The sequence below is a fragment of the Thermobia domestica genome, chromosome 1 (assembly GCF_964235325.1).
Source record: "Thermobia domestica chromosome 1, izTheDome1.hap1.1, whole genome shotgun sequence".
In the NCBI taxonomy this organism is placed as follows: domain Eukaryota; kingdom Metazoa; phylum Arthropoda; class Insecta; order Zygentoma; family Lepismatidae; genus Thermobia; species Thermobia domestica.
Window position 1 is genome coordinate 164,409,513 of NC_137454.1, and position 20,034 is coordinate 164,429,546.

The 20,034-nt window shown below is 35.0% G+C and overlaps 1 protein-coding gene across 1 annotated transcript in view; it reads left to right on the plus strand.

Annotated features, from left to right (window-relative positions):
• Positions 1 to 18,166, plus strand: part of LOC145690601 (charged multivesicular body protein 7) — a 115,330-nt gene extending 97,164 nt beyond the window's left edge. Inside the window, exons 5-7 of the mRNA XM_081765659.1 lie at positions 6,343 to 6,447; positions 9,597 to 9,813; positions 17,907 to 18,166. Coding sequence (XP_081621785.1) covers positions 6,343 to 6,447; positions 9,597 to 9,813; positions 17,907 to 17,974 — 390 coding nt within the window. The 3' untranslated portion in view covers positions 17,975 to 18,166. The remainder of the gene's footprint in view (positions 1 to 6,342; positions 6,448 to 9,596; positions 9,814 to 17,906) is intronic.
• The last annotated feature ends 1,868 nt before the right edge of the window (positions 18,167 to 20,034 follow it).

The following is a 20,034-nucleotide window of genomic DNA, read 5'->3' on the forward strand; positions in this document are numbered from 1 at the left end:
GTATCTGGGTCATGTTGTTACGAGTAACACTACCACAATGAACCTTAATAGCCCTTTGATTGACATACACTGTCTCGTCCCTCTCATTCTACTGGTTTGTGTTGGAGATGCAGACCCATTCGGCGCTACGGTCGTACTGAAGTCAGGCCATGCGACGTATTGCTCCTTATGCACGTGTAGGAGACATCTGGTAATATGCTGCTGGGCTTTCATCCATTTCCATTGACTATGCGATATATTATGTTACAATCAAGGTCAAGGTCACAATCCTTTGCCGAAAGAAGAAAGCCTTACCTATGAATCTTTATTCCGTTCGAATTCATGAATTAAAAAAAAAAATGACTTGCCTAGACGGCTACCGAACGTATATTATATACTGGTATATACTTCTGCTCGATTTCACTCATTATTGTCGAAGTTGCATTCACGTTGACTTTCATTTCTCCCTGGAACATTCTTTCTAAGCAGCATCATTTCTCAGACAAAGTAAAACTATAAGATCTGATTTACTTTCCTATTCGTTATCTTAAAACCAATAATTTAAAATACTTGCGCCATATATCAGAATGTTATAAAATTCTGAAAACTGATCTCATATGAGCTCTTTCAACAGTTCCCATTATTTGTGTCTTCTGTAAAATCTTTTCTTTTTCGTATATCTTTCTTTTTAGTCTATAGGGCATAACACGAGAATTTTCATTTAATGTTAATTCCGGCCTGGCTTTTGCGTTGGAAAAGTGATAACAAAGTGGTAAAAGTAAAAGGCTTGATAATGTCCTTCAGGTGAATTTATAAAGCAGTAGCTTTAGCCAAACAGACCGTTCCAATGAGTATAACATAGTTAATGACAAAATTAGTCGTAACATTTTGAAACAATTTATGTCAATAGAAAGCATAAAGATCCAGAAGGCGGAAATATAAAACAGATATTTGTTCGACTATTGTCTCAAGTACTCTGTCTAACTGCATAAACCGGTGCACTGTGTATTAACATTAGGTTGTCTAAAAGGTATTGAGCCTTTGCAGATCAAAATTGAAAATACATTTATTGTGATGTGAAAATAACATTATGAAACAGGGTCCGTTCTGAAAGTATCAGAATTTATTTATTTACAAACAATTTATTGACGACAATTTCAACTGCTGTCAATATGTTTCAATGTAGGCACCTTGAGCCTCAACATAGCGAGTATAGCAACATTTCCATTGTTCGTAGCAGACCTGGAAATCCTTGAGTGACACCCTCTTAATGCTGCGGTCGTGGCATCTTGAACATCTTGAATTAACGCAAAACGCTTTCCTTTGAGCACTCCTTTTATCTTGGGAATTAAAAAGAAGTCGGCCGGTGCCAAGTACGAGCTGTAAGGGGATGAGGCAGCGTTGCCACGCGTACCTTGGCCAGAAACTCACTTACCAACAGCGCTGTGAGAGTCGGCGCATTGTCGTGGTGAAGCACTCATCCGTTGGCGATGTCAGAACGGTCGTACTGGATCCTCTATCGGAGACCCTCAAGCACTGTTTTTTTAGTAAGCTGCATTCACGGTGGTCCAGCAGGTACAAACTCTTTGTGCACGACCCCCTTCGCGTCGAAAAAGACAATGAGCATCTTTTATTTGGACATCTGGGCCATCTTTTGACGAGAGGACGCGGTGGTGTGCCACTCTGAACTTCGTCTCTTGCTTTCGGGGCTGTACTGGAAAAGCGAGGTTTTATTCCCGGTTATCACTCGGCCGAGAAAAGTTTCGTCATGTTCCATAATTTCCCGGGAAATTCGCACACGATACAACATTTGATTGTTCCTCAAAATCTTCGGAACCATTTTCACAGATTTTTCGCATGTTAAAGTTTCCGGTAACTATTTCAAAAACCTGCGTTTTCGCCACTTCCACCTACTTTGCAATCACATGGAGACTTAAACCCCTGTATTTATCTAAGAGAGATTTCACACGGAACACATTTTCCTCCTTTTTTGATGACACATTTTCCTCCCTGAGCGTTATTCGTCCTCGATCACCTCACGCCCTTCCTAGAACGTCACTTCCTCGCCGTAAGCCTCCCGTAGCAAGGTTAAAAGTCTCCGTAAAGTTTTTTTTTTTTTTTTCAATTTAACACAAAATTTTACAGCGTAGTGCTGTTCCAAAGTGTGCTGCATTATCACCAAAGACAAATTCTCAATACGACGTTGTTTCAGTGTACACAACACGACCGATAGCATCTCAATCACTGTTTGCAGGCGACTGAGCCAGGCCTTGTTTTGAAGGTTAGGGTCTCCACTGCCAGTTGGTGCTGCATACCCGCACCCTCGTCCAATTGTCACTCCGCGCTGAGGACAGTTCGGATACTTTCAGAATGGACCCTGTATATTTCATTTTGTTCAATGACCTTCTGCCATTTTTCTGGCAATACTGTACTCCAGTCTCTGTAGATTTTTTGTGGTTTCTGGTCACAAAATTGTGGCACGTGGTTTTTCACGTACTTTCTATTTAAATTAACTTAACACCATTCAGGGAATGATAGTCTCACGTCACCAGGTCCGAGCTACACGGTAAACGCATTAAAACCTTTCAACAAGGTTTTCTCAATTCTTGACGGGTTGTTAAAGATGTATTGGGTGTGACCTTGTCAGCGTGATGTATAACACACTTTCTGTTGACCAATTTCAGCGATTTGTTTTGAATTCCTAGGTCGTAGTCTAACATTCTGTCCGGCAGCAGCAGCTCGTGATGCACGATGCCCTTCCAATCTCACCAAACACAAAGCTTACCTACGTGGGTGTCAGTGTGGACTTTGCCACAGACTTTAGAGCTTCTCCACGTTTTAACCACGATCTTTTTCGCACATTCTTGCTTTGTGTTCCATTTTTCATCACTCGTGATCAACCTCTTCAGAAATGGCTCGAGTTCATTACATTTCAGATAGACATTCGATCAAGTAAATGTTTTTAAGTCAGATCATGTGGCACCCAAACGTCGAGCTTCTTTTTGTATCCAGCTGTCTCCAAATGGTTTATCACTGTTTGATTATGGATGTTTAGGTCAGTGGCGATGTTATGACTTCTCACATGCCAATCTTGCTCGACTTTTGCCACAATATCCTCAATTTTTGCTGTGATTGGTCACCCATTGCGAAGAGCATTTTGAACATAGGAATTTCCATAATGAAAGCGACTGATCTATCTTTTGGCTATAGCTTTTAATAATGAATCATTTCCATAAACAGCACAAATTTCTTTATTAGTCTGTGCAGCATTTGTGCCTTTATCAATATAAAATTGTAAAATGTAGTTCAGTTTTGCGGAAAGTTCATTCATCTTGACGGCGCAGTATCTTACGTCCGATTATAAGAACCCCTACATTTTTTTTTGCACATCTACTAACTTCAGTTAGTTAAGTTGAGTTAATTTTGAGTTTAACGTCCCTTTTAGCAGCGAGGTTGTATGAGACGTTACTAACTTCAACTGTCATCTTTCAAATGACGTTTAGCCTGACCCACTGCAATCATATATTCTTAGATTTGAAACATTGACGCCATTTGGAGCGCAAAAGACTCAATACTTTTTAAATTATCTGATATAACTAGAAAAGTAAATAGCACTGACAATGAGAATTGCCAATATAGTAATTTCTATTTAGGTATCATTTCCTGTCTTTGCTCGAAAGTTCTGCGTTACAAGAGTGTGGCAATAATTTTGCAAATGGTTATTCATGTTGAGGATTGGGGTAAAGATGAGGAGGGAATATTAAGAATGAGAGTTTTGATAGTTGTAGAAATATGATTGAAAGAAATTGTGTTAGCATTTTCTCATAAAAATATACTAGCTGTAATAATAGTGCGAAAATATAGAGACGTATTTAAACTTCCTTTACAGTCATGGTCATGTTTCATGCATAAGCAAACACATTAGAGCTACAGAATATAGTAAGACTTGTATAGATAATATTTTTTAAAACACCAAAGTCTATTGAATGTCACTTCATCTGTGTTGCAAACAAGTACAACTGACCACTTTCTCACTAGTATAAATATTCCCATTACAATGCAAAAGATGGAAAAAAGTGTCATATCAAACAATTATAGATTATATTTTATTAAAGGAAGAATTGAAAAAAAATGCAATTGGAATCAGATAATACAGAGTAATTTTGTTAATATTGCAACTTCCAATTTCATCCAAATAATGAAGAATTGTATTTTCATGTATTAACAGTAAAAATAAAAAAGTAAGTAGTAAATATCGCAAAATAAAAACCATAGATAACAAAAGGATTAGTCAACCCAATAAGAGAAAGAGATAGATTAAGTCGTTTAGTAATTAAAAAACCAAAACGATTTAGAATTTAAGGAGTATAAGGTATAAAGGTATAAGGAGAAGGTATAAAGATAACTTACACAATTAATAAAAGAAGTTAAAAATGACTACTATAGAAAACAAATTACATTATGTAATAAAAAACAATATTAGTAAATTATGGAAGGTAATAACAAACAAGAAATTTGTAGAAATAAATTAACTACATACTAAAAATGGTCTAGTAACGTTTGAACGTGATCCAATGTTAATAGTCGAAAGTTTAAATGAGTATATTTCCAGTGTCGGCAAAAAAATAGTTAACAAAGAGATCGATGATAAAATAGATATTAATTTGAATCCTCCAAACTAAAGTAGTAAACTCTATATTTTTTTTACTCCAATTACTGAACAGGAAATTGAACGCTTCATAAATGAATTATCACCAAAAACAACATCTGGTATAGATGGATTATCAGCAAGTGTATTGAAACATACGAAATCAAATATATTAAAACCTTTGCAATATATCTTTAACCTAAGCTTAGAAACAGGTGTATTTCCTGATGATTTCAAGATTGCTGTAATAAAACCTATATATAAAAGAGGCTCAAAGGCCGATCCTAATAACTATAGACCTATATCAATCCTCAGTAACTGTGCTAAACTTTTAGAAAAAAGTATAAAGAGAAGATTAATTAATTTTCTTAACCAAAATGAATTCTTGTCTTCAAATCAATATGGATTTTAAAAAAATGAAAGTACATCAGATGCGGTGTATAATTTAACAGAGATTGTTTGTAAAATTGTTGATAAAGCTGAAAAAGTAATTGCAGTTTTCCTAGCCCTAGCTAAAGCATTCGACACAATATCACACAAAACTGTCTTAAACAAACTAGAAAGATGTGGAATAAGGGGTATATCGCTATCAAGCAATTATTTGAAAGACAGAAAACAGGCCGTCCAAATAGGTAATTTTCAAAGCAATTATTCATATGTAAAACAAGAAGTTCCACAAGAAACTGTATTAGGTCCAATATTATTTTTCATTTATATAAATGATTTGTGTAATTTAAAAATGGACGGGCATATACAATCATTTGTTGATGATACCTCACATATTTACTATTAAAACATGGACAGATCTATTCAAGAAAACTGAAACAGAAATGAAGGAAGTAAAACAATGGCTTGATAATCATCAGTTAGTATTAAATACACTATATATATATCAAGGTACATAACGTTTTCGCCAACTTTAACAGGACAGCAGGAAAACATGTCACTAAAATTGCATTATTGTCAGAATACTGAAAAATATAATTGTAGTCCTCTTGTTAATGAAAATAAAGTAAAATGCTTGGGCATATTTATTGATAAGCATCTAAAACGGCCTTCTCATTACACATATCACCACAATATTAAGAAAATTGTCATATAAATTAGTTCAATTACGATACATTGTAAGCATAAAAATATTACGTACTATATATTATGCTCTTGTAAAAAGTAATATACATATGGTATATTAATTTGGAGTGCTGCTTACCCTACTCATTTAAAATCTTTGATGATTCAGTAAATCTATAACTCAATATCAAACGTATTACAGAGCTCCGAAGATCTATAATGAACTCCCACTCCGAATCAAAGAGGAAAGTAATTTCAAAGTATATAAAAAGTTAATTTTACAGTGGTTAAAAGAATCAAAAAGTATTTGAAAAACTATTGTTCACTAAAAGTAAGAATTATAAACTTCGTATGTCATGGTAAGAAAACAAATAAAATACGAGAATCAGTCTCATACTCAAGCATTTGCTTATGTGAGCCATTTTCTATCTTTTCTTTATTCTTCGCATAAGAAATTTATAGAAATAAGAATAAGATATGTTGCGAATAATGAACGTATCAAATGAATGTGTGTCTAAAGTGAAATGATAAGTTGGAACTGTAGATATTAAATCGATAGTGTATATATATATATATATATATATATATATATATATATATATATATATATATATATATATATATATATTTATTTTCCATTGCAGGTCTTGGAATGTTACAAATACGGTGTTGTGGCTCTGAAGAAAACGTTCAATGAAGCTGGATTAACGCAAGAAAATGTAGCAAATGCAATGGATGAAGTGGAAGAGGTTAGTATCGTATTATTATCAGCATCATGTAGTTATATACTGTTTTAAAGCTTAAAATCCTTGTGTCAAGAACTGCCAAAGAGGTGGTCCAAACAACTCTTGGTAGGTTAATGGTTGCTGAATGTTACTACATACGCAGCCATATAAGTTGAAAACGAAAAAAGAAAAGTGGAAAATAAAGATACAATAACTTTTGCAGAGAAAGTGGTACTTTTACTGTCAACTGAGGGCCGCACCTTGTATTATGATATTTAGATTATGTTGAAAGGAGAGATAGAACAGTGTGGATGCTCGCACAGTTAGTAGTTCCTGGAATTAAAGAATTGTTCTGAAATATCCAATGAGCACCATCTGCAGGAATGAAGGTGTGTAGCTGGTATAAACACAAACAATAAGATACTGGATTCTGGAGAAATGCCAAAAGAACGGAGAAGCAGCTACGTTGTGTTGGTGTTCAAAAACAAAGGCGATGTGCAAGAGTGTAGCAACTACAGGGGAATAAAAGTCATGAGCCATGCATGAAGCTCTGGGAGAGAGTGATTAAGGAAGAGACTCAAATAACAGTGAGCTAATTTGAAGTCTTGCCTGAGCGGTCGACAGTGGATGCAATATTTACACGGAGAATAGCAGAAAGATCTCCATATGGAATTCATTGACCTGGAGAAAACGTACGATAGAGTGCCACAGGATCTATTTATAAAGAATATCATTGAACAGCAAAAGGTTTAGAATTAGTACAACCAATACAAATGCAGAATATCTCCATTGCCCATTCAGCATAAATAAAATCGGAAATACAATAATACGACTGGGCGAAGAAGAATAAATGATAATGACGAAGAAATGCAAGTACTTGGGATCAACACTACAAGAAAATGCAATACGTAAACGGCAGAATTAGCAGAGTTTCACAAAATGGAGAGAAGCGGGAGGAACACTGTCTGACCATAGAGTACAGATACACCTTAAAAGAAAAGTTTAGAAAACAATAGTGATACCTGTCATCTTATACGGAGCTGGATGTCGGACGATGAAGAAGAGAGAGGAGCAGAAGTTGCATACTGCTGAAATGAAGATGTTACTGTGCATGAAGGACAAAATCATGAAAAATACCGAAGAAGCAGTAAAGATAAAACCAGTAGTGAAAAAACTGCAAAAAGTAAACTTCTATTGTTTGGTAATGTAAGACCTTTGGAATGTGTAGCTCACCGACTGGATGCTATAGAACTGAATGAAAAACGAGCGCGAGGCCGACGAAAAAAGAAGTGGATTGATGTGTGAAGGAAGATATGACGCAGTGTAGTGCCTCAGTGAATACGACGCAATATAGAGAAAGGTGGAGGTCAGCAATCTGTAAAGCCAACCCCAGCTAACTAGGAAAGGGTTTTAGATGAAGATATTTAACAATAGGAATTCGTGCGTTACAATTTTGTACTAGTTAAATCTTCTATTCACCCTAACTTTATTAGTGCCAGATCGTTCAAAGACAGCAAGTAAATAAATTATAAGTTCTTGCTGCAATTGTTCAAAATCTTTTAAATTGTGCAACACAAAATTTTAGCTTATTTAATAAATTCCAAATTATTGAGTAGATTCCAAAATTCTCGTACCAAAGTGGTGCTAAGCACGTCAAGACATCGTAGAAGTACTTTAATAAAATATGTGTTTATTTCAATTGAACTTTGTGTACAAAAATTAGTCTATCATTATCATAGTTAAAAATTGTAGAAATAATTACTTTAACTCAAAGTTAGAAACGTAAATTGCAATGTACTCCATTTACTTTATTTGAAATTAAACAAGTAAACTAGTAACCAATTAATGCACAATATTTATGATTGCACGCTGTTCCTTTGTTGCTATATTTCTAATATTAAGTACTGCATCCTAGTATGCACAGACAAAAAAAAAAAAAAAAAAAAAAAAAAAATTGTTTTGTGAATAAACAATTATAGAACTTATTCCTTATTTTCATCTTAGCACTCCTTAATGCATCTCCATCTTAGTGCATGATAATGATAGCCATATAGAATGTGTTCCATTTTATATCAAGCTTACAATAATGACCTTTCATCATTTTTATCTTTATATTAGATAAAACAAATCAGGAAAATATATCATTGTGGAGTATTTTACAGACCGATAGCATAACATTTTCATATCATAAACGTCATCTGCAATCCTTAGCTGTCCATAATGATGATTATTTTCAGCTATGGTTATAATGCATTTCAGTGTGTTTAGTTCATAACTCAGGAAGGCAAACTTTAAAGCGTACGAATTCGCAAAGTAAAACATTAAATAAGTTGATTTCGTGTATCTAGTAAAAGGAGAAAATCAAATAGAAACGGTACTAATAAGGAACAGCAGCTTAGACCATTTTGATGAATGTGCAATATGATTGTTGAAAATGCATAAAAGGAAACCAAAACATCAATTTGTATGCCATTGATGTTATGCCAAAATAACATCAATTTTTTTAAATCGAAGTTTTGAACGTTTAAATTTATTATATTAGTACAAAATATCAAATTTAAACTTGTTTCATTTTACTAGTGAGGACAACCCGTGACGGAGAAATTTAGAACATAATTGCAGAAATTAGCGTTACAGAACAAAACATTTCTAACGCTATAATCATACAATACTCAATTATCAGAAAGTTTTTGCAATTTCCACTTCTGGCAGTTATACCTATAAAGCTTTAAATATTTATTACCTCTGTGGATTCCCTTAATTCTCCAGTCGAAATTCTTTGTGCGTTAATTTTAAATATTATGGTTTATTATTGATATATTTTGGCCATTTTCATTTTAAAAAACATAGTTATCCAATCGAAAGTAGTAAATATATATATATACTGTATATAATATTATTACTATTATTATTATTATTATTATTATTATTATTATTATTATTATTATTATTATTATTATAACTTCTTTCGGGCATAGTCACAATATTTAAACATTTTCTGCCCTTGAGTAGAATACATAACCAGATAGCATACATTGCGTATGCCTTCTCCTTATTTGTGTTTATTACTTCACATAACGATAATGCTTGCCTCCATTTTTTCACCTTTGTATAATTGCTTCTGTTGCACTTTTTTTAATTGTTACTCCGGTTTACTTATTGTTTTGATATAGGTTCTGGAGCTTCATGATGATTTGCAGGCAACACTTTCTCAGCCTGTTGGACCCGATGTTGATGTTGAGGATGAGTTAAGTCAGCTGTTGTTAAGTGATGTTCCGAAGCCACCTGCTGCTTCTCCTATATCTCCTACAACAGTGCCTTCTACAGCTATTGGTCAAAATACCAGAGTGGGGTTAAATCTTTCGGATTTAGATATCCTCACATTAGAAGGTCTGTATGTCTTAAAATTTGTATGTATGTTGAAGTCTTTGAATTATTAATAATTCTAATTTACAAGCGCAGTGCAGAAATCTTTGCTATATTGTGCGAATCAACTATTATTTGTAAATATATTGGTAGATATGTTAGTTTCATTCTTTTGGTTTAACGTCCCGCTATTATGCTCCGAAACTAAGGGGGGCGGTGATAATGAGATGGATGATAATGGTGAAATGAAAGTATAAGGAAACAGCAGAACTCCGGGAAAACCTACGTACACGGTATTTCTCCACTGCAAAGCTCATTTGGAGCGAGTTCGGATCGCACGATAGGTGAGCACTCTATCATTGAGCCACCGTGTTTCTTTTTGATATAAATGAAAAATAAACATCCACAAGAAAGTGACGTAGAGACGCCATATTTGCTGGATTACTGGTAGAGGGCTGTACATGCAAGTGACCAACAGAGCTGAACTGTGAACGGTGTAGAAACTTAATACTAGTCATGGCAGTTTCGAGCTCGCAGCGTCAGTTAGTGACGTACCAAAATGTTTCCAGTTAGTACTGTGTGTTAAATTGGGAGTGAACGTTGGAGATATGCCAGGACGGTGTAAGCGAGCTTAGATCGTGCACTTAACGAAATTTGAACAAGAGCGTATACTGGCTCTGCAGGAACCCAGGTGGTTGTTCCGCAAAATTGCGCAACACGTTGCGGGAAAAGTATCCATCAATATTGGCACCGTTGATTAGAGGAAGGTGCAGATACACGCTAGCCTGGTAGTTCGTGGCAACAACATGCGAATGTACACCTCAACCGCCGCATCAGTGAGCTGCCATTGCAGATCGCGTGGCAACAGTATGAAAGATTAGGACTAATGTTCCATCACCAATGATGCTTAGGACCGCCTGTTGAATGCAGGACTACAATACAAGTGCCACTCGCTAATTTCCCCTCACGGGTCATCACCGTACAGTTTGCCTTCAATGGTATAGCGGAAAGAAGTAATTTGGAGAAATAAATGGTGCAACATTATGTTTAGTGATGAGAGCCTCTTCCGCCTCGGCGCTACGGAGTCATTTGTATGGTTTATTTGACAGTGAATGCGCGGGATTATAGTATGAAGAGCCATAGCCTATTGTTTCTACTGTTCACGTAGTAAACGTTGACCAGTGAAATATTAGGTTGCTGCGATTGAAATATCCGCTTTAACTTCTCGGTGAAGCTCACATCAGGAACACAAGACAAGGATAGATTAAGGTCACGTGTCTAACTTTACGAGCGCAGTACACTTTCAGCAAACAGCTTGGCTACCCAAACAGTAAAAAGTCAATGCCTTGTTGAACAAGTTCATAAAAAGTGCACCATGAAGAACACACACAATTGTGAATGATTTTTCATGACTTCAAACTGAGATATTCTGCATACGAAGCCGAAAAAGAAATTAACAGTGGATTTGGGTTGGAAAGGCGATTGAACGCGCTGTTCGCCGTTGTTTAGTCAAATTTCATTTCGGTGACATAGTATTGCAAAATGAGCTCCGTAAGCACGGCCAGCATTATCTTCCATGGTTAAGCATCTCAGGGAACACCGTGGTAGCAGACCATTGTAAGTGTTCGTGCAAGTGCAGACGAGTCAGGCATACATCGTATCACTGTCATTCGGAGGTTACGTACAATCGCTAATGTAAAATAAAAATAAAAAATAAAAAAGAAAAGTTGGAGTCATGAGTACCACAAGAATCACCAGAGATGGTCTGGAGATGTCCAGTGATCTGAGTGAGTGTACGGAATAACCGGCAAAGTTTCCTGCATCGAATTATCACTCCAGATGAAAAATGTATTAGCTATGACAATCGTAAACGGTCATGAGAATCGTTGGATAGTGATTAAGGTCCAAGACTGTTTCCAAAACCATCTTTACAGAATGCGTTGCTGCTGGTATGGTTGTCTATGGTGGAAGTGATCCATCATATCTTCCTCAGGCGAAATGAAGCTATCAATGCAGATCGTTACAGTGCTGAACTCTATGAAATACACCACAAACTTATCCACAAGTATCCCCCAATGATCCGTATGTTGGTGACAATGCTCGCCCACATAGAAGGACGATGCAGGTTTTCCAGGATTTTAGTATTAAACCCTTCCTCAGCCACTGTATTCCCTCGACATCTCTACCACTTACCATCACCTCGTCCGGAATCTCGATCACTTTTTTGGAGGAAGATCTTCCCTGACGATTGGGCGGTGCAATGCACGGTTGAGAACTTTATCGCATCGCAGACTCTAAGACTTCTTTCGTCAGAGAATCCAGTCGAAGTGTATGGTTACAGATGGTGACAATTTTCATTAACCCAGGCATTATAGCTGTTTTCCTTTCTTTTGGAAATTACTTTCTGACCCGGTCATTTCAATCATATCGACCTACGACATCCTGAATATCATCCAAATCTGTTCCTGCATTATCAGAGATATGCTCTTCCAACAGAACCGTGCTCGCCCACACTCTGTGTTTCCTAAAACACTTTCCAAGTTCGTTCGTCAACTCCCTTGACGTGCACGGTTATGTTATATGTTCTTCATTAAGCATGTATCGGACGGCGTGTGATCCAGTCTGCCAGCCCAAGTCTCACCTCGTATAGCTTCGGTGCTGAAATGGGACATTATACTCCAAACCAATTAATGCAATTGGCGATAAATCTAAATCAATTTTGATGTTTGGTAGAAAAACGTAAAGTGTTGTTTCCCAGGAGGATATCCTACATTTTTGAACAATCCTCCATGAAATGCAGGTTTGCCTTATAACTAGAGGAGCTTATAAAAGTATCATGTGTGATTTCTTGCTACAAATTATATATTCTGTCAATAGTTGAGGATCCTTGTACGAATATAGAAACAGTCTAAATGAAACAGATTTTTTTTTATTTTAAAAAAGAAAAAAAAAAACTTTTAAAAAATAAGTTTGTCATTTTGACAGTTTTATGAGTTTATATGTAGTATATGACCTTTATATCAGGTCTTTGGGAACCTATTATATACCTCCGGCCTATACTCTACTCTTTGATATTTTTGAAAATCATTCTGCTTATATAGAGTGCGTGCATAAAATTTCATTCTCTTAGAATCATGGTTTCTAAGTGCTTATTTTTTTATTATTGTTATTTTATTTTCTACCAGTCTTTTTCCTTTCAAGCCCAAGAAACAGAAAGCATGATACTTAAAAAAAATTACCCAATATTGCATATCTATGGACAATTTACTATATAAATGTTATATATATATATATATATATATATATATATATATATATATATATATATTTAAAAAACAGAAGTAACTAGAAAGTTTCTAGAAAGTAAAACTTGGTAATTAAAGTAGTTTAGATTAATTAAATGTATTTTTGAGTATGCTTTAAAAGAACAGTATATACGTTTAGTTAGAAAAAATCAGGCTTTGTGCAGTTTGTTTGGATAATATATTTTTCATAATGGTAATTCGACTTCTGTGCTTCCACATCAAAGAATACCACTTACGAGGAAGGTGAGTCATACACAACATTAGAATTCCAATTCCAATATTTCGTCCAAGGCGGGAAATATTTGCAAAGGAAAAGCAGTTGTGGTGGCAAAGGAATTTTACGATTGTAATATAGTGACAAAATAGAAAAAAAAATATTCTGGCAATTTTAGAAGTAAGAGTTGATTTAATATTCATAAATTCGTTCAAACTGCGACAACGAAACTCTAATAGACATTTATGCTATCGGCGTTCCTCAAATAGGCATAAGCAAAAAATATAAAAAGAATAGAGATGACCTCATAGTTTGCTGCGGCTTTTTCCAATTCTGAAAAAAAAAAAAAAAAATGGTTGTTGTCCTTGTCAGTCTTGAAAGCTGTGTAATGAAATTTCTGGTCAAATCAAAAGATTGGTTGAAAGGTAAATGTACTTTATGCAAATCCCGTATTATATCTAATACAAGTTAACAGTGATAGGTAGATAGCTTTATATTTAAAAAAAAAAAAAAATCATTTTAAAACTCTCGGCACAGTTTCGACTCCATTGAAATAACATGCACGTGACTGTTACACAAAATTACGCCTTAATAATGGTATGAAACCTTTATAAATAGATATACCACACATAAATCCGATTAACAAAGTGCTTTGTACCAATCAATTTGTCATTTAAATATGATCATTGCTAGTAAAAAATATAAAATTTATATATACACCAGGATCAAAATATTCGTTTTAAGAGCTTCGTGTGTTAACACGAACTTTGCTGACATACATTACATTATATTAATTTATACTATTTATTCCTTTTTTATTATTTCTTAAGAAAAATACCTTCGAAGCCTTTGGAAAATCTAAAGTATCAATTTTAATACCATTACATTAAAAGAAGATAAAGAAATAGGTAGATGAAACGAAATTTCTTTAAATTAAAATAAAGAGAAAAAATCTTTTTTGAAAAATGTCAGTTTGTCATTCTACAGTTTTCTGAGTTTATATCTAGTATATGATCTTATTCTATATTATATGTAATAAGTCTTAGGAACTTATTATTTTTTTCTACCCTATACTCTTTAGCAGATATTTTGAAACCCATTCTGAGGAGCAAAGGGATGAAGTAGTACACTTGACTAGTATTTGAAGTGAGAGGGGGTGGAGGGACAAAGCCTTGTGGTTCTTTTTAGGTATATTGATCAAATTGAGTATAAGACAAAAGTTATATGTTTCTTTTTAACTCATCCTCATTCAAGCCAATATGGCGTTTCCTAGTGATGTTGCGCTTTAAACACCAGCAAATCAGAACCGATAATTCATACTCTCTCACCTCAAACACTGATATTGGCTATTGCATCCAGTCATATACAAAATTTTTAACGTGCAGTTGTAAGTCCAAAGGGAATTTAATTTGAAATTTCCCGCTATACATTTTACCATAAATGTACCACCCCGGGCGAAGTTCTCTACCACCCCGGGCGAAGTTCTCTACCACCCCGGGCGAAGTTCTGGCTCTCTTGCAATCGTTATCTCCACATAGATCACTTGGACCTGATAAAATTAGTCCTCTCTTTCTCAACAAAACTGCTTCAGTTATTGCGGTTCCTTTATCTATCTTATTCAATAGATGCTTCAAGGAAGGGTATTATCCCACCAGTTGGAAACTAGCTCACGTGACCCCAATATATAAATCAGGACTTAAAGATCATGTATCTTCCTATAGGCCAATATCTCTTCTTTCTGTAATATCAATTATCTGCGAAAAAATAATCAAAGACAGGCTACTTAAATTCACCTCACCTTACATCCATAGTTCTCAGCACGGCTTTCTACCGAAAAGCTCAAGTCTCTCAAACTTAAGTACTCTTCTTTCCTGTGCAATCAAATGTATGAATAACAATACTCGATTAGATGTTATCTACTTTGATCTCTCGAAGGCCTTTGATTCTGTCAGTCACATTCATCTTCTTCATAAACTCTCCAGTAGATTTAATGTACATGGCAAATTTCTCTCTCTAATGACAAGCTACTTGAAGGACCGTAAACAGAGAGTTGTTCTTTCAGGGGCGACTTCTAACCCCCAACCCGTGATCTCAGGGGTGCCTCAGGGGAGTGTGCTTGGGCCTCTGCTGTTTGTCCTGTATATGGATGATCTCTACACGCACTTATCTGCTCAACCTAGTGGCCTTCTGCTTTTTGCTGACGATTGTAAGTTATACAAAGAAATATCGTGTCTCCATGACACAATTGCTCTACAGGAAGACATAAATTACCTTACAGGTTGGTGTGAAATGTGGCACTTGAAACTCAACAGTAAGAAATGTGACAGTATTACTATTACCTTGAAAAAGTCTCCTGTTCCCTCCACATACCATATCAACGATTCCCCTATCACACATTCTGCTAGTCATAACAATCTTGGTGTCATCTTTGATTCAAAACTCACCTTCTCTGACCACATCTCCTCAATACTAAAGAATTCAATGCGCATGTTGGGACTTCTTTATCGATTCACCGAACTACGCACTGTTTCTTCATTAGCAACTTTTTATAAGACTTTAATAGCGCCCAAGATCGAATACTGCTCTCCCATATGGGCCATGGCAACACCTACACATCTCTCCAGACTTGATTCTGTTCTCAATTTCTTCATCGCTATAGTCCGTTTTCGTGTTCCTGCACTTCGAATATTATCTAAGAAGGAGCTCTTGCGACATCTTAATATTCAGACTCCTGAAGTACGCAGAATTATCTCTGACCTGAAATATCTACATAAAATAGTTAATGGAAGCTTAAGATCGGAAATATTACTTCAGGAACTATCCTTACGTGTCCCTTCCCGCATCACCCGGAATACCCACCTATTCCATCTTGCCCGTCCTAGGTTGGCTGTTATACAGAGGTCTCTTTTTTATAGAATACCAAACTGTTATAATCAAGTAACAACTGATGTAGACATTTTTTCGAGCTACCCAGTGTTTGAAAGAGCAATTAAACGAGCTTTGACGGAATAGTTTTACTCTTACACTCTTTTTTTCTATGTTGTTGTTGTTGCTTTTTTTCTTTTGTTAGCATGTCCCTGTGTAAAATGGCAAAGTTATGCTGTATCTGGGAATTTGTTCAATAAATAAATAATGTCTTTTCTTCTTTTCTTTAATTCGTAATGAAAAATTAATGCTATGACTTCAATCTTTACGTAGGCGCGCTGTATTTCGTAACATAAGTAAGCACGTTGGGGTATCTGTTACGCCTCATTAAATATTTTGTATTTCTTATGTTAGTTACCATGATAATTTTGATAAAATATTTTTTAAAAGTAGTTCTTAAAACATTTCTCCTTGAGTGAATGATTAGCCAAACTTAAATGTTAATAGCTTGTCTTTCAAAAACTAAAAATAAATATATTGCTTTTTTGTACGTTTCAACTGTTAAGTTAATGCAGACAGATAAGATAGAAATAATATACAGAAATATTATTATATTGTAAATACAAAAATGAGGTAGTATCATATACGAATGAGTTTTCGAAGTACGAAAAGCTAATAAAATTTTATACTTTTTCGAGGTTAATTTTACAGAAACTTTAATTATCAGAATGTGAGTGTTTCAAAATATTTCAGTTTTACAGTAAATTTCGTACTACGTTTACAGTAGAAACCTAAACTTCTAATATACACATTGTTATTCCTAGTTAGTAATAGTTATCATAGTATTATTAGTAAAAGCAGTAGTAATGATAATTGTAAGAAATCTAACTCGTGTCTAGTATGGTATTTTCGTTATACTTCTTACGTTTCTTGTATTTCACTATCAAAACACTGAGTTTTATGAAAGAAATTCGCATGCAGTAACATAAGAAGCGCCACAAGTAAAATAAACAATCAATGCGAGTAGTCGTGCTTGAGTGGTCTTTGAAACTAATATATATACGCAGGAATTCTTTCTTTCACTACGCCAGGAAAATATCACAAACAGTTTGCAAACTTATTTTTCCGGAATTTATTGTATTTTTTTTCTGTGTTCATTTCATCTTTGTCTTGATCAGTCTCTTCGGCCAAAATCTAGTCCCTAAATAAACGCTCAGCTTCATAATCAAGAGCATTATTAAGAAGTTTTTGAAGACGAGCTTTTTTTTTTTGTGTGTGTGTGTGTGTGTGTGGGTGTACGATATTTCTTTTTTCTTTCTTCAACTTTCATACTAACGAAAAGTACAACAGTGCATAACTCAGTAGGCAACAAAGATTGATGATATTAAATCTTATTATCGCATATCAAACTAAAAAAGAACTGAGAACTATTTTTAAGAAAATAGAAACGTAAGTAGGCGCGTGGAGTTATACCATAGTCCCAGCCACTGTAGGACGCTTTCACAGTTTGATAGCTTCCCGAACAGTGATGCATTTCATCTTAGTAGAATATTTATTCTAGTTCAGGAAGGTTCTGAATGTCACAACTGTGTAACCAACCTTGAAGAAAATCAGAAATCAACTATTTGGGGTATACCATACCCCACACGCCTACTTACGGGTTAAATGTCAATATATATATATGTACTTATGTGCAGTGTTTATTTTGACTTTGCATTACTTTTCTTTTTCAGACTTACCAAGCCCTCCGCAAGCATCATTGGCAGGTTCCAGTGTTAAACCATCCTTTGAATATGCTTGAGTGTTTTAATCCGATCAGACGAGTGTCTGTCCATGTAATAATAGTGTTCGCACTTGAATCAGGATAGTTTTTTTTTCCTGCATGAATACTTGTATAGATATATATTTGTATATAAATATTTTGTACATTGCTTTTAATGGATTTTGAAATTGAAATTAAGAAGAAATAAATATATGTATATTGAATATCATATTATGTATAATGGTTTCATTTGTGCAACTCTTTGTCTTTTTGTCCTTCTGAAATGACTCTTATGTCGGTACCTGGATTCAGGTGCTATAAGGTTTATGATCAGGGGGGAGGAGTTGGCCAAGGTTCTGAGTCGTGTCCCCACCGTCACCGATGAGTCCATACTGTCGTGAACAACACGAATAGAACTTTCCTTGTCAACAGTCTCATACAAGTTATGCTCGTGTTTTTGAACGTCTCTAATAACCTCGGGAAGGAAGTTCATAAGAGTCATAAGGCGTTAAACTTAAACACCTGATGTTTGAATAGAGGAATAAATGTACCCCTTCACCGTGCTACAATAACTACACCATCAGTATGACAGAAGATAAAAATATTAACATATGCATGCAAAATACAACATTACTTTTCTGCTGAAGAAAATATAACCATGATATACGCACAATTATAATATTAACATATCATTCGACACAGAAAATAACACAAACAACAATATATTTTTGGTAAACAAAATATATGCCCAAGATTACTATTGCGGACGGACGCTCACGCTAACGATACCGATTACAACGTAAAAACTCCAACGATTCCAAAAGTTCATTCACCGGAATACGTAATCATTATTCGAAGTAAGAAACATATTCGTTTCTATCACCATTGGGGGAATGCGATTTTAATTATTAATAATTCCTTTGGAAGGGTCCTTAGATGTTTTTCCTTTGTTCCATTGCCTTCGATGGAATTAAGAGAAAAGGACTTCATCCACCATTCTTAGTTGGCCGGTAACCTCATAGTCACATTTTGAGTATGGAGTTATTGAAATATACTGATGTTTATTTTGGAGATATATCGCAGCTTTACATTTTAAAAATGCACTTTTCCATTTCAGAACGCATTACTATCTTTAATATTTTCTTACGAAACATTAGAAGGTTCTACAAAACAGACTGAGTGAGAATGGCAGGAAGGACTGGCGATGTCTTTGAGTTCGAAAGTCTCAATGCCCGTGATTTCTCTGAGCGTCAGTGTTCCCTCACACAATGAAGACGTATGATTACACTATTAGAATAAAAAATACTTCCTATTAAACATGGAGTTTTTAAGTAGTTGCTTCTTTGATGGGAATTGATTATTTAGTTATAGCATTATTGAAAGCACTTTAACCACATTTCAACAATTGGCAATATGAATAAACATTATTTATCACCAAATATGCAAATTATAACATATAGTCCGATGCTGCCCTTTTGCCTCGCAATTCAGCTTGCGTAGGTAGAGAAAGAGAGCTAAGCTAAGCCAAATTCTTCCAAATTAGGCTGTGCGAAGAGAGAGTGGGCGAACAACCACACACACACATAGAAAGACTTGTGAGCGAGAAACTCCACAGCTTTTTGATTTCCAAAAGTTTTGTCCTGTTGCGCGGTGATTCTAAGAAATCCCCCAGCACATACGAGGGTTGCTTGAAAAATACATATAACATTATTGTTATACTCTTGACAATTATATTAACAAGTATGTAAAGATTAGTACAACGTATTTTTATCCGGAGTTCTTCGTGAGTGAGTTGGTAGACGTATCGCATTTGTGATCAATTAGTCCCGGTTTCGAGTTCAAACGGAGGACAATTTCTCTTGGATATGAGTCGAGAAGCAGTTTGGATTCCGCTTAAAGCTTATGTTGTTAAAAATAAAAAAATATAAAATAATAATGAGTTAATTTGGGAACAAATTAGTATTGATATTCAACGGGTTATCAACAGAGGAAAATAATTTAGTAAGCGCAACGGGATTGATACTTCTATCAGGTTATGAATGTTCCAGATTCTTGCGGTGGTGTCATTCCGAGCAAGAGGGTTTTAGATTTTTTTTAAG